Here is a 14883-nt window from a genome sequence, read left to right on the forward strand (position 1 = left end):
AAGCTTAAATATATGGAAAAAGAAAAGAAAATTAGAAAAGTTGGGTTTCTTACAAAATTTCCCAGCCAAACAGAGCCTTAGGGAAGTAATTTCCTTCTGATTTTCCAGGTTTCAGCCAAACAGATCTTTAGGGAAAGGATTTCTTCTGTTTTTTTCAGAAATCTGCCAAACGCACCCTCCGGGAAAACGATTTTCTCGTCTTCCCGGAAATATTTTCCTTGAGAGAAAATAGTTTTCTCACCTTCTTCAATTCTGTTTCTCTCACTATTGTTTCTGTTTCTTCTTCCTTTATTACTCTAATCTCTCTCTCTATATTCTCTCTTTCTCTCTCACTAGAAACAGTAGCTAAACAGAGAAGAAAAGAAGAAAAATCGAAATTGATAATATGAAATTCAATGAAGATAGTTCTCTGTTTTTTTTCTATTCCAATATTCTTCCCAAAACAACTCTCTATTTTTCTCTTCTCTCTCTCTCTCTGTAATTTCTTCTCTCACTAAAGAAAATTACAATCAATCGAAGAAGAAAGAAAAGATAGAAGATGATGATGATCGGTTTTTCTCTCACTAAAACTCTCTCAATCTCTCTGTCTCTCTCTCTCCCTCTCTCTCTCTCTCTGATTTTTTTCTATTAAGTTGAGCTCAAAGAGAGGAGATGATCCCCCTCCAAGATGAGATATTTTCTTAATCTCTCTTCCTGTCTTCTCTTATAGCCGAGACCAAAAAAAACCCGATCTCTCTATAGAAGCCGAGAAGATATCTCCATCTCCCATTATCTTTCTCTTTCTACTCTCGGTTTCTTCCTTCCTTTCTTTCTTATTCACTTTCCTTCTCTGTCTTTCTTTCCTTTCTCTTCATCTCACGTTCCTTCTCTCTCTAACTTTCTCTCTTTATTTAGAAGATAAGAGAGGAAGAAGGAGATACGTTGTCACGGGTCCTTGCTGGTTGTGGAAGGATCAGGTGCTTCGGGGCCGCGAGAATTCTGTGCAACAAGTTTCATCTGATGAGGGCACGTGTTCGGGTGAAATCTTGGACGTCCGATCTCTATGGTACACGGTAATAACATGGGCGTGGATACGTGGGAGCAGGTTTAAATGAGAATCCCAAATGCAGACCCGCTCATCCCACTAGTATACCGAGAAATGCATCTTACCATTTCGGATGCGCGCCACATGTCAGTGGACGATCTTTTTCACACTAAGTCAACTGTCTTTGACCCACATTTTGACTCGAACTTACTTTCTCCTCCGGACTCCGATTTGACTTTCGTCTTCGCCGTTGGACTCGTCTTGGATTCTGCTTTCACATGAGCACTAATATTGACCATAATACCCTTGTCATTAAAATGACCAAAATGCCCCTCAAGTATGTCTTTATCACGATGTCTTCGCATCGAACTCCGTAAATGAGACCTGAGAAAGAAAATCAAACAAATCATCAGAGTAACCGCTCGAACTGGACTAACTAACCCGAGTTAAGAGATTCAGATGGGACATTCTCATGTCTCATCACTCAAATTTTACAAACTCTTGTTATCCGAAATAAACTGGGTTTATTTCGTCATCTAAATTGTGGTTTAGAATTTAGACGACAGTCCAAAAGGATGGAGTGTTCCAAGTAGGTTTATTAGATACGTGATCTAATGAAAGAAACCTTACTAAGTGAACATGGAAGCACATCATCCTACTATCCCTAGTCCAGGTCATTAGTTGGACAATAATGACTTATGAAGACTAGCATGAGTGATTGACAAGATAGCGCTGTTTCTTGGGCTATGGGAATAGGAGTATTCAAAGGTCAACTTCATGGGTGTATAGTTGATACACTGGAAACCCGCCGAATGAGAGTACTTCAAGAGTTGAAGTTATAAGGTGTCATAACTCTCATTTAAGCAAATTGGAGAGATTCCTCAAAACATGAGTACTCACTCAGTTTATGGAAGGAATGTCGAACTTTGGTACCGTCAAACGCCATCCGTAAAAAGTGGTTATAAAAGCGGCATACTGGGGGAGACAGGATAGACATGAAATTGAGTGGGAGTACAAGAATGGATTATGTTTTCCTGAGTAAAATCAGGATAAAGTATCTCCGGGCCACTTGATGAGAAACAACTGAAAAATGCATGGCCGTGCTCAAACGGATTAAGAGTTAATCGTTTGGATTGGAAGTTGTTCTCGGGATCAAGAGAGTCTGATAAATATGACATATCAGATGAGATAGAAAAAACATGGGAATCGAGCATTGCACTTGTTCTAAGTACAAGTGGGAGACTGAAGGATATGGTGCCTAAAGTCTGAAGGAATGGTATCCTTCCGAAGGAGTGTCCTTCGACCAAGGATGCAATGCGTGCAATTTGGCTATTAGGATCTTAATGACCTTATTCGGAAGATCATTAGTCCGGTCCAATTAGGGGTCGTAATGCTTAGCTAGAAGCCAACTACGATCGTCGAATCAAGAGTTGATTCGCGGCTAACATAGACCGGATCCTACAAGGGTTACACAACAGAATAATGATTTGAACGGAGAGAATTGACTAGATGGATGAAGGCAAATAAGTGGATTGGATCCGTTATTGGTAAGTCCTGAAAGATTCGGAGAAGTCCGAAAGAGATAAACATGTCCGGGCCCAAAAGGGAGGCCCGGAATGACTTTAGGGAAGCCGGCCATGTGATGGCCGGCTAGGCCCTAAGTGGGCCGGCCAAGGAAGCCCATACTGGGCTATGTTGGCCGGCCACACTTAAGTGACCCAATGGAGGGTATTTTGGGTGTTGCCTAATAATTAGGTTTATGGAATCCTAGTTTGAGTCTAATACCTCTTCTAGGGAATTCTATATATACCTAATTATACAACCTAAAGAGGGAGACATACAACTGAGTGTCTGAAAGAGTTTCAGAATATACATCTCAGAGAGAGAGAGAGAAAAGGAGTTTTCTCAAGTATCTAGTCAAGAAGAAGGAGTTCTTCATCTCAACCTTCAAGAAGGTCCTAGCTGACTGAAAGGAGGGAGTTCAAGTCATTATTCGGTGTCTCAAGTAGAGGAGCTACACTTGGAGCTCTTATCTTCCGAATACTGATCGGAATTTAGTTCGTGGGAAAGCGATTAAGAGGTAATCATCTTTCCAATCTAGTTCATTGGTATGTTCATGTATAGATCCTGGAATTAGTGTTAAACATATGATGTTTGAGATTCCGCTACCAACACTAATAGACAATTAGGTGTATGAGATACACTAGGTTATTCCCCTACATCTATACCATTTCCTTCTATCAATCCTTTCATCCACATATCTCTCCCTATCACGATCTTTATCTCTATCCCTATCCCTACCTCTCTCTTTTTGCTGCTTAGCTTCTTCCTCTCTTCAGTGATCCACCACCTCTCTCTCAATCTCCCTCTCCAATTCCTTTACTCTCTACTTACTATCAGCAATGGCAACAGATTGAAACACAGGTTTATTTCCGTCCGATTTTGGATCGGAATTTGATTTAAAAGGAAACATTGCACGAATAATAGTAAAAAAAGTACGAACAAAGTAGTCAGGCATTTCAACACCATATTCTTTTAATTTGGTATCTAATTCATCGACACTTCGAGAATCACGACCTATTTCGATGATAAACTCAGTTAAAACTTTGTTTCCAACCCCTAGATGGATTCAAGTTCAGTACATACCTTCAATACTAAAGAGTGGTACTTGAGTTTCTTCAGGCCCTCGTCTGTCGCCATTGATGGAGCGAAAAGCTTCATAGAAAACATCCGAATGGAAAAAGCAAAGTATTTTTTTGTTACAACGAAGCTAAAAGAAGTTAGGAGGGGTTTTAGGATTTGAAATTGATCTGGTTTTGATGTTTTACAAAGTGTAATGGAGATTTTGACATTGCCCCTGTTTCATATCGATTTAGCACTACACCCCCATTGTTTTTACAACTTTTACACCACACGTGGACGAAAAACGTTAACTTCTACTTAAATATCAGTTGTGTGAATCACACACGTGAATCAAGACAAAAATGCCCTTATTTATGATTTTTACATTGACCCTCACTTTTATATCGAAATTAGGACTACACCCCGGTTTTTTAATTACTTTTGATTTACACTCTCACTTGGGCAGAAAACGTTAATTTCTAGTTAAATGTTAGGTATTGATTCAGTATGTAATTGTTGGGTTGGTAGGGACTGGGGTGGTATTGATGGTAATAAGGGAAGTGTTGATGATGATGATGAATTAGGTGATGAATTGGGTGATGAATCGGGTGTTGCTGATGGTGATGAATTGGGTGTTGGGAACACCGTATTTTTTTGTGCTTATTCTTTTGTATTTTATTTTATTTTTCTTCTTGCACTTTTATATTCTTATCTTTCTTTCACTTCATCTTTTTTCTCTCCTGTATACTTTATATTTCTCTCTCGTATACTTTGTCTTTCTCTCTTCTTCTTCGTCTTTCTTGACTTCGTTTTTTTCCTTTAGTATGTTTACCATATTTTGTTTCATTTACTTGGTAAGAAAAAATATTTTATGTCCGACTTTTTTATTTATCTCAAATCTAACTTCGAAATTTCTCCACTTCTCAAATCCTAGTTATGTCTATTAGTAGAAAAATAAAAAAATATTATCATAGAATGATTAAATGTATAAAAAAATTGTAATTGATAAAGAACGTTGTTATCTTCTGCAAGCACTAATGCCTTTGAATACAAATTTAATATGCAAAATTTACATAAGTTAGCCCTACTTAGAACGAAATTCTGACTCTACCCCTGGGTATTGCTGATGGTGATGAATTGGGTAGTGAGAAAAATGGTAGTTGGGTTGACTTGATTGACTGAAAGCTTGAAGGGTTAGTTGATGATAAGGTCGAACTGGGAAAGAGTACAAAGGTTGAGAAGCAAATAGTTCTTGCTTTTTGGAGGAGGGACTGAAACCGAAACACGGGCAAATATGGCATCGAAATATAAGAGTCCGACAGTAAAGAGAATCACGTGTTTTCCAATTTTATCGGACACGTGGCAGTCTCTGGTTGGATTGCAATTCATCGCGTTTTAGCTTTCTCCCCAAACAACATTACTGAATCGAGAAACCTTATATTAGTTTTATGGTGTGAACAAAACTAAAAATGTGTTCATTGTTACATGATTAAATCCAAACATTCATACGATAGTGAATGTCAATACACCGATACATATTCAAAGGTTCATGGGTGTGGTGGAGGAATCCCCAGAAGTGGAGAAATTCCTGTCAACCTCCTAGCAAGATTTAGGAGGGATTCTTCGTCAAAACTAATTTCTGAATCCGTAAATGATACACCTGAAGCTTCAACAGTACCTCCGATGGTTCCATTTACACAAAATATATATACAAAAACAATGACCAAAAGAGGGAAAGGGATCCTACCTACAACACTTCTCTTCTCACAAATTGAACATAAAATTATCTGGCTTGGTTTTCATCATCTTCAGAGATGTTGAACAAGAACTGCGGGAGAGATGCGATACGAGGAAGATGAAGTAACAGCTCACCAGATGAGTCCTTCCTCGACATTCCTGGCTTAAATTCCTCTTCAGATTGCGGAAATAGATCCATCTTCTTATTCTCATGTGATGTTCCGTCACTTGACTTTGGTCTTCGAGATTAATCTGGGAACTATGAATTGTGGGCGGATCCTTCTGTAACAAGCAGCAGAATGAATTGACTTTTGACATGAGAGATTTCTCATGAGAAGCTGAAGGATTTTGAGTATCACTGAGTAAATAATGAGTGATCTCATCCAACATGTCTCTGTTCTGCGAATCGTCCAAAAATGCCGGTTGCCAGAAGTCATTTGATCAGAGATCCAATTTCCAATGTGACTAACTAAATCACTCATAGACATCTACGGGTGAATTCCAGGAACTCTTATTTGATCCCAACAACTCGGAGGTCCTCTTGATTCTGCTTCATGGTTCCTGTTTTCTTCAATTGCAAGAGGAAAGAAGTTAGATACAAGTGCACAAGGAAAATTGAATGGAAAATTGAAACTAAATCAAACCAGTAAATTAGTGTAGTATCTCATTAAGACCACATCGCGTTCTTCCTAACATACTGCATCTACCACGGTTTCAGAAATATATAAACGGCACAGTCAAGCACGCCCCCGGTGCCTAAAACGAAAATAATGGGCAGCTCAAACACTAAGAAAATTGGTACTGAGAAAACTGTGGGACGCATCTTCCGCTAAAAGCTTAACCAAAATAGCACGGCAGGGTAAAATTTATGGACAGACAAAGTCCGAGTCATGATAGTAACAAGTCCTTTTTACCTTTACTAAAAATATAAACAAAATACCTTACAAGTTCATGGATGTGTACTTGAGCTTGGGGAAGGAGCTATGCGGCGCAAAAATTCTTGTGATATACAGATCGTTTTCCGAAAATCACTTTTAGAATAGGACGATTGCCCACAAGATTAGAGACGGAGCTAAATCAAATTGTCGGACACTTATGGAGGCCCAAACCGTGAGATAGTCATAAATTGGGGGTCAAAACAGAATTAGCCCTAAAAAGAATGTATTCTAATAGAAGTAGGAAACCAATTCCACTTAAATAAAATCTAAGATCAATCCTATTTACTCCTAAACTGGGACTAGGAGTTTTTTTATAAAAGGAGGGATCCCGACAAACTCCTTCTGACTTATAGAAGGAACCCAACGTCTCCAGGTAGGGGTGGGAATCGGTTCGGACCGGTCGGTACCAGACTCTAACTTCATCGAACCGGTCGACTCGGACATAAACTCTTGGTGACCACCTATTTACTCTGGCGGACTCGGACGGTCACTCTCAAGAATTCTCTGTCCATTACCGTCCAAGACCGTTTATTTTACCAGGTCAGTCGGACACCGGACGGTCTCGGTCCGGACTTTCCAATCAAATTTACTTAATTCAGAACTTTATTTTTATTACCACAAACAAAATTACTTACAAATGAAGATGTTTAACCAAGAAATCAAAAGTAAATGTGAAAAAGAAAAAAACAGTTGATCATCATTTGACAAGATATAATTAAGCCATGTACTAATGTTTATAAAATTCAACGGCCGTCATATATTCATATGTCTATAAAATTCAACGGCCAACTTCTAAAAATGAGGACAGTTTAGTCGGTCAACCTCTTTGGTCACTCGTACCGGTCAGTTGTTTGGACGGTCTATATTGGTCGGTCGGTTAGCGGTCGGTCCTTCGACATAGAATTTTGAACGTTATCGTCCGCCAATTCTTTCGGGCCGGTCGGACACAAACCGTTATGACCATTGGGTGTCCATGGACACTTTTTATCTCGGTCGAACGGGTCGGATAACGGTCTTCCGGATCTTTTTCCCACCCCTATCTCCAGGCTAGCAATGCTACTACGTAGCTCGGGGTTGCCTTTAGGTAATGGTTTTACCATCATATCTAAAGTATTATTTTCTACGTGGAATTTCTTGATCTTCAGCACTTTCTTTTGAAGGACATCTTCACTAATTTCTCACATTTCAACTGCATTCAACTCTCGAAGATTAGAAGTGAAAGTTTGAGAGTTTTGGAGTGATTCCTCAACTTTGGTGTGAAGAATTTTCCTTTCCCCAACTTCTAGAGAGAGAAACTTCCTATAACCACTTTCTGTAAAACTTTCCCATTGTCGCTGCTTCTCCGGCGAAGGGTACTCCCCTCGCCGGATCCCTTTACTTTTCGTTTATAATAAATGGTTCTTTACCCTTCTGGCACCACCCTATATCACGGAGCATCACCAATCCTTTTGCGTTTACTTAGATCCTTACTTTTATTCTGCTCCTTCGCCGCCATTAGAGAAGAACTCAAGTTTCTTCCTCTCTATCTCTTTCCTTAAGGTTCTTGTGTAAATGGAACCATCAAAGGTAGGATAATAATAATTTTCTGCCAAATCTAGGGTGGATAAAACTGAGCAAAAATAGAGATACAGAAATCTCTTACTGAAATTTGAACAAATCCCACATTACCAGATTGTTTAAAGAACTATAAAACCATACTAAGTTGCTTCCCAAAACTAAATTTTTTTTTCCCTAAATCGATATTTTTCTCTTTCAATCTCCCTTTATAAGGGAAATTTGGTCTTCCCTCTAACTTTTTTTGTTTTGTTGACAAGAGATTATTCAATTTTTTTCAGTCTCCAACTCTTCGATATTTTCGTAATTAGCGATAATTTGTAAGAGATATGCAACAACTTGCAAGAAGGTTGCAAATATTGAGTTTTTAACCAAACAAAATACAAATTTTGGACATTTAACAAAATAGAAGATAAAGTCCTTAAAGATTCTCCATTACACTATCTTTCTCTAAATCCAAATTGTTCTTTCTCGAAATCGAGATTGAATTGTTCTTTCTCTAAATCGAGATTGAATCATTCTTTCCCATCGTTTTCTCTTTTATAATGATAAAAAGTGTATGTTGTGATAGGAATATGATATCCTTCCCAAGTAACTTAACGCCTAAAAAAAAGTTACTTTTTTTTTGTTGAGAAAAAAAAAAAAAAAAAAAAAAAAAAAAAAAAAAAAAGTAACTTAACGCCTAAAAAGAGAAACTATATATTGATTTTATCCTTGAACAAAACAGAGAATGTGTTCCTTTTTACATGATTAAACCCAAACATCCATACTATAGTGAAAGTCAATACACCAATCCATACACCCGAAGGTTCAACCCTACCTTTGATGGTTCCATTTACACAGAAATACATATACAAAAACAGTGACCAAAAGAGGGAAAGAGATCCCCACTGACATACAACTTGAACATATAAATTATCTTGTTTGGTTTTCATCATCTTCAGAGATGTTGAACAAGAACTGCGGGAGAGATGCGATACGAGGAAGATGAAGTAACAGCTCACCAAATGAGTCCTTCCTCGACATTCCTGGCTTAAATTCCTCTTCAGATTTCGGAAATAGATCCATCGTCTTGTTGTCACGTGATATTCCCTCACTTGAGTTTGGGTGTTCGAAAGTAACCTGGGAACTCTGAATTGTGGGTGGATCCTTCTGTAACAAGCAGCAGAGTGAATTTACTCTCGACATGAGAGATTTCTCATCAGAAGCTGAAGGATTTTGAGTATCACTCAGTAAATACTGAGTGATCTCATCCAACATGTCTCTGTTCTGTGAATCGTCCGAAAAATGTGGGTTGCCAGAAGTCATTTGTTCAGAGATGCAATTTCCAATGTGACTAACTAAATCGCTCATAGACATTGATGGGTGAATTCCAGGAACTTTTATTTGATCCCAACGACTCGGAAATCCTCTTGATTCTGCCTCATTGTTCCCGTTTTCTTTGATTGCAAGAGGAAAGAAGTTAGATACAAGTGCAAGAGAAAAATTAAATGGAAAATCTCAACTAAATCAAACCAGTAAATTAGTGTAGTATCTCATTAAGACCTAGGATCATATCGTGTTCTTCCCAAAATACTGCATCTACCACGTTTCAGAAATATATAAAAGGCACAGTCAAACACACTCCCGATGCCTAAAAACGAAAATAATGGGCCGCTCAAACACTAAGGAAATTGGTGCGAAAACTGTGGGATCCATCTTCCGTTTAAAGGGTAACTAAAATAGGTATGGTATTTATAAGAGAGAGATTAGTTGAGGGTAACTAAAATAGGTATGGCAAGGCAAAATTTATCAGAACCCCACAAAGGACAAAGTCAAGAAGGTGACAAGTCCTCTTTGGGTTTTACTCACAATATAAATAAAATACCTTACAAGTTCATGGATATGTACCTGAGCTGGGGGAAGGAGTCCTGCGGGGCAAAAATTCTTGTGATATACAGATCGTTTCCCGAAAATCACTTTTAGAAGAGGACGACTGGCCACAAGATGGCGATTCTGCATCCCTCAAACCAGATAAGTTTGATATATATTCAGATTTAGGTTGATCGTAGCCCTGACATTTTGATTCATCATGATCCTCCAAAATGGAACCCTTTGGCTCGAAATAAGGAGATTCCAACCCCACTTCTGGCTGCTGACTTAGCCAGTTCAGACGAGGATCACACTGGATAAGCTTTTCAAAATGCTTGCTTAGCAGCCCTGGCGGGCACTGCAGGAAATGTCGCCTACAACAGAAAGAAATGCAGATTTCATTAGATCGAAGGTTTGTGATCAGATTACAGAACCCAGTGAAATTTAATTGCATACTTGCTATTTCATATGTAGTCAATCTCAAATCATCAATCTAGAAAATTAAGTTGCTGTGCAGACAACAATTAAATAATCATATTCAGAATGTTATATTCTACAAGATGCAACAGGAAAAAACAAGCTTATTCCAGTTAACAATTATTTGTGCAACATTATATTTAATAGATGAATATACACTAAGATTTCAAACGAGTATTTCATGAATATTTTTTTCGAGTATGAGAAGTGCCGACTGTGGAATTGAGTTGTAAAATTTAGGAGGCTCGGGTCTCAATAAAGGCAGCACCAAAGAACTATTGATCATGTTTTCTCTTCTCCTCGGAAAAAACAAATGACGACAAGATTGGACCCAACTTGAGCATCTTATGTACATATATTCTAAGGGAGTTGCACTATGGTTTTGTTTTGATGGTATCTCAAAAAATTAGAGAATGGTCTATAAACATCGACCGATAAAGAGAGATTCGTCACATAGTATCCATATTGAACATAGTATCATTGTTAGTGTTGAGCCAACATCTTAGGTTTCTCTCCATTGAATTTTTCAAATATCTACTTCTGCGTATATCTGCTATAATTAAGTTATATCTTTATAGTAACACTTACTCCCAGACAAATCTGTGTGACCTCGACCTCGAAATACATGTCGGTTAAATTTAACACGAAGGCAACAAAACCAATAGCATGAAAGTGAAAGTCCTTGCTGGCATGAAAGTATTTTAACAACATCCAGATCACATTCAGCTCCCTAACTAAGACTTTGAGAGAATTACAAAATGGAAACTTGGAAACGGTCATCACATTAGCTTTTGGAATGACAGTTGCTGCCATCACCTACCTCTAAAAGATAAATTTCCAGCAATCTTCTACATTGCAACTTCCAAAGAGGCATTAGTACACAGTTCCTATAACTGGCAATTCCAAGCATGGGAGATCAGAGTTAGGAAGAATTTAAACGATTGGGAGATACCAATTTACTCTAATCTTTCGGAACTGCTTGAGAAGTTCAAACCAACTCAAGGTATTGAAGACTCAAGAATCTGGATCTCAGATGATAAGGATAGATTATCGGTGAAACACTGTTACTCGAGGCTGAGAAACCAGGGGAAGAAGGAAACTGTCATTTTCAGTTCAGGTGCTTATGGTCGAACAAAATTTCCCCAAGAGTAGTTTTGTTATTTGGGCGGCAGTTCTGGGTAAGCTTCCAACAACAGACAACCTCCAGAGGCGTGGGATGCAAATGCCAAACAGATGTGCTCGATGTAACCAAAGAGGCGAGTAGATCATCTTCTCATTGAATGTAAGGAGGCTCAAAAATTGTGGAATACTTCATCCTTACCCCTGGCTATCAATGGTGTATTCCAAAATCAGTTTCTCAAGTCATAGAGCAATGGAAGAAAATTCTAATCAAGAGATCCAAGAAGGATCTTTGGAACTTAATCCCTTTTTCTATTTGTTGGTCCATTTGGAAAGCAAGGAATGATGGAATTTTCAAGGACTCTTCTATCAGCTTTCACTTAGAGGTGGAAGACATCCTAGACCTGTTGTTTCATTGGAGTAGAAATATAGGATGGGCCAAGGACTTGTCTTATTTTGATTTCATTTCAAAATTGGGATGATATAATGAAATAACAAATAGCCGTTGTAAATCATCCCTTTTCTTCTCTTCTTGTTTTATCTCTTTGTAGTTCTTTTCTACCCAATATTAATTCAAACTATTCAAAAAAAAACCAAGAGGCGAAAACAACACAAGAACCATTGAATATTTTTGCAAGATTATGCACATTCAATCCACTATATTATCATATCGAGGTTCTCTGACTACTCTTTGCAACAGAGTTTTCATATTGCAACTAAAAGCCATTTTTGATTCTTCACACTAGAGCACAAATGTGTTTTAGCAATATTAAGAAACTATTTTCTACAGTCAACTTCAGATGATTGGAAGCTGTAAAGTAGGAAGCAAGTTTAGTCCTACATTTTTACCTATTGATGCTAGCCTGACCTCCAGTAAAATCTGAAGTTGCTTGCCATAATGTATGCTTCCTGGGCTGCGGATTGGTCTCTTTGAAGAAAAGAGGCTGTCTAACCAGCTGTACGAAGAAGCAACGATCATTAAACGACTAAAAACTAAGTCATACATGAAGGCCAGACATAATGTAAGTGCAGCAACTTACCACTATATCCAAAGTCCCGGGACCATTCTCAGGGCAATTCGCTTTCAGACCCATGATATCCGACCACTGTATTTCCATCTTGCTCTTTAGACCACCATCAAGAACTTCCCACACAAGTTTATGCTTGGCAAAGTAACATTTCGCCACTAAGTCACCCTCATATCTTGATACACACTGTTACCCATTATACACAATAGTTAATTTCATGACCTAAAATCGCATTTATCGATACTAAAAGTAACATACGATTGAAATATAGCCCATATCATTACCTCCCATGTTCCTATCTTTAAAAGTGAAGCTGGGAAGTTCGAAGCTTTCAGTTTGTCAGTATTGCCGCCCGTAATAGTTGCGTTCTTGACGTCCTTTTTCAAGTCAAGCTTTTCACCATGGCCAGGCCCTAGTTTAGAAGGAGTGCCTCCTTGTGAGAGCCTCAATTGAATTAAATCCACTAAGGATGGACTCTTTCTCAGCTGCAAACCCAATGGACTTGGCTCATCAAGTGGATTGTATTGTGCCGGCGGAATCACAGAACTACTAGTTTCAGTACTCCATTTCTGTATTGGAAATATACAGTCAAGAACTCCATCAACAAACCCTAGATTAATCCTTTCTAAATTGGATTCACTTTCTAAAACACAATAGTATAAGACTTAAAAAGCAGCAATCAAATTTAACCTAGCTTCAGGAGAACATCAAATTAACCCTAAAAAAGGAGACAACAAAGATGAAATATTCATAAAAAGGAAACGTCAAATTGAAATCAGACCTGCTGAAAACGCGGATTAAACTTAGATCTCTTATGAAGAGAGCCATGTTCTTCCTCCAACGAATCTTCAATCTCCAACTTCACCCCATATTTATTCTGATACGATTTATCAGTTTCTGATCGAAAATTAACCGAATTCATTAACTGAACCATTAATTAATCTTCAAAATTTCTCCCAACTCAGATTTTAACAAAACCCAAATTATCTTTTTCAAACCCAAAAACACCACCAAATTAACCAAATAGATCTACCTTGAACCAGAAAATGAAACCCTAGCTTCCCCTTTAGACCTTCAAAACACAAAATTGTCAACTCAAAGGAGAGAAAGATTTGAAGGCACGTAAGCTACTTTTGACACGAGTTCATTAACGCACGTGCGAAATTTCAAAATACAGAGTACTTGGACCTGGTTTTGATACAAATTATGTAGAATGATAATGGGTATTATCGTAATTTTGATACACGGGAAGAAAAATGTGACACGGAAAGTCAATAAGAAGCAGATATGACACGTTTGATTGGATATAAGTGTGGGTCCTACACATCTGGATACTTCAGAATCTTTTTCTTCAACAGCCTACTTTTACAAAAGACAGCTACGATTATAAATGGATAAGAAAGTACACGTGTTAATTGGAGAGGGATCTGCCGACATCTGGACTTGGGCGCTGAATCGTAGTTTATCTTTGAGAATTAGGGTTACTATGGTGGTGTTTGTTTTCTTTTATTGAGGCTGAATCTGAAAACTGAATCTGAACAATCTGAAACTGAAAATTTTGAATCTGAAAATTCTGAAATAATATATTTGTCTTATCCATATGTATTCATAGATCTGAATATAACAATTGACTTTTATACCCTTACCCACAAGGCCACAATATAAATAAATTGTTTATACTGCTTAGTGCCTACACAACCATTATTCAGCCTCTATCCCAATCCCAAACCTTAATTCTTTCTCCCAAACCCTAGTAGCCGCTTCTCTCTCCCAAGTCCCAAACACAAACCCTAGTTTCCATCTCATATCTTCTCTAGCAGGCCGTCATTTCTTCTCAAACCCTAGCAACAATAACTCATTTCTCCTACCCATAACTCAAATCTGAATCAATACAATAACTCTTCCTCAAGGCTTCACTTCTTGTGTCAAAACACTAGAGGTTAATACATACAACATCAAAAATCAAAATACAGAGAAATCAATAGTTAGAGGGAGAGAAAGACGCCATTAATGAGATGATAAGTGAGTTAATTTTACATGATTCTTCTGTCAAAACACTAGAGGTTGGATCACGCAGATTTGGAGGGAAAGTGAAGAGCGAAAAAGTGGAGAAATGACTACAGGGTGGTTTGGTCTGTGGTGGTGCTGGTAGTTTGTTAGGTGGTTTGGGTTTGTTATGATTTTGTGGTGGTTGTGTTTTTTCTCTAGTGGTGATGGTGGTGGTACTTTTCTGGTGGTGGTGATGGTGGTGGTGCTGGTGGTGGTGGCTTTGTGTTTTGGTAGTGGTAGTTTGTGTGGTGACGGTGGTGTTTTTGTTTGGGGTTGTGGACATTAAAATATTTTTATAAATTCGAGGGGTATAACCGTCATTTTCCCTTTTGCAGCAGTTGGACCCATATTTCAGACTTGTTTTGAAGTCTGAAATATGTGATCTCTATTTCAGCCAATTCAGACGAAGTCTCAATTCAGATCAGATTTTCAGATTTCCTTCAATTAAAACACAAACATCTGAAATCTGAATTGACACTCAATT

At 38.1% G+C, this 14883-nt stretch overlaps 1 protein-coding gene across 1 annotated transcript; it reads right to left on the reverse strand.

Annotated features, from left to right (window-relative positions):
* Window positions 1–8550: 8550 nt before the first annotated feature.
* On the reverse strand, window positions 8551–13508 carry LOC147531546 (uncharacterized). The gene is made up of 6 exons (XM_086646963.1): window positions 13132–13508; window positions 12635–12919; window positions 12363–12536; window positions 12172–12278; window positions 9766–10100; window positions 8551–9314 (listed from the first exon to the last, which is right to left on the reverse strand). Exons 1-6 carry the CDS (start codon window positions 13282–13284, stop codon window positions 8791–8793), a joined length of 1578 nt encoding a protein of 525 aa, XP_086503089.1. The 5' UTR covers window positions 13285–13508; the 3' UTR covers window positions 8551–8790.
* Between the last annotated feature and the right edge of the window lie 1375 nt (window positions 13509–14883).

The sequence above is a fragment of the Eschscholzia californica genome, unplaced genomic scaffold (assembly GCF_041429995.1).
Source record: "Eschscholzia californica isolate CP2 unplaced genomic scaffold, dmEscCali1.0.p SCAF_6, whole genome shotgun sequence".
Lineage (NCBI taxonomy): Eukaryota > Viridiplantae > Streptophyta > Magnoliopsida > Ranunculales > Papaveraceae > Eschscholzia > Eschscholzia californica.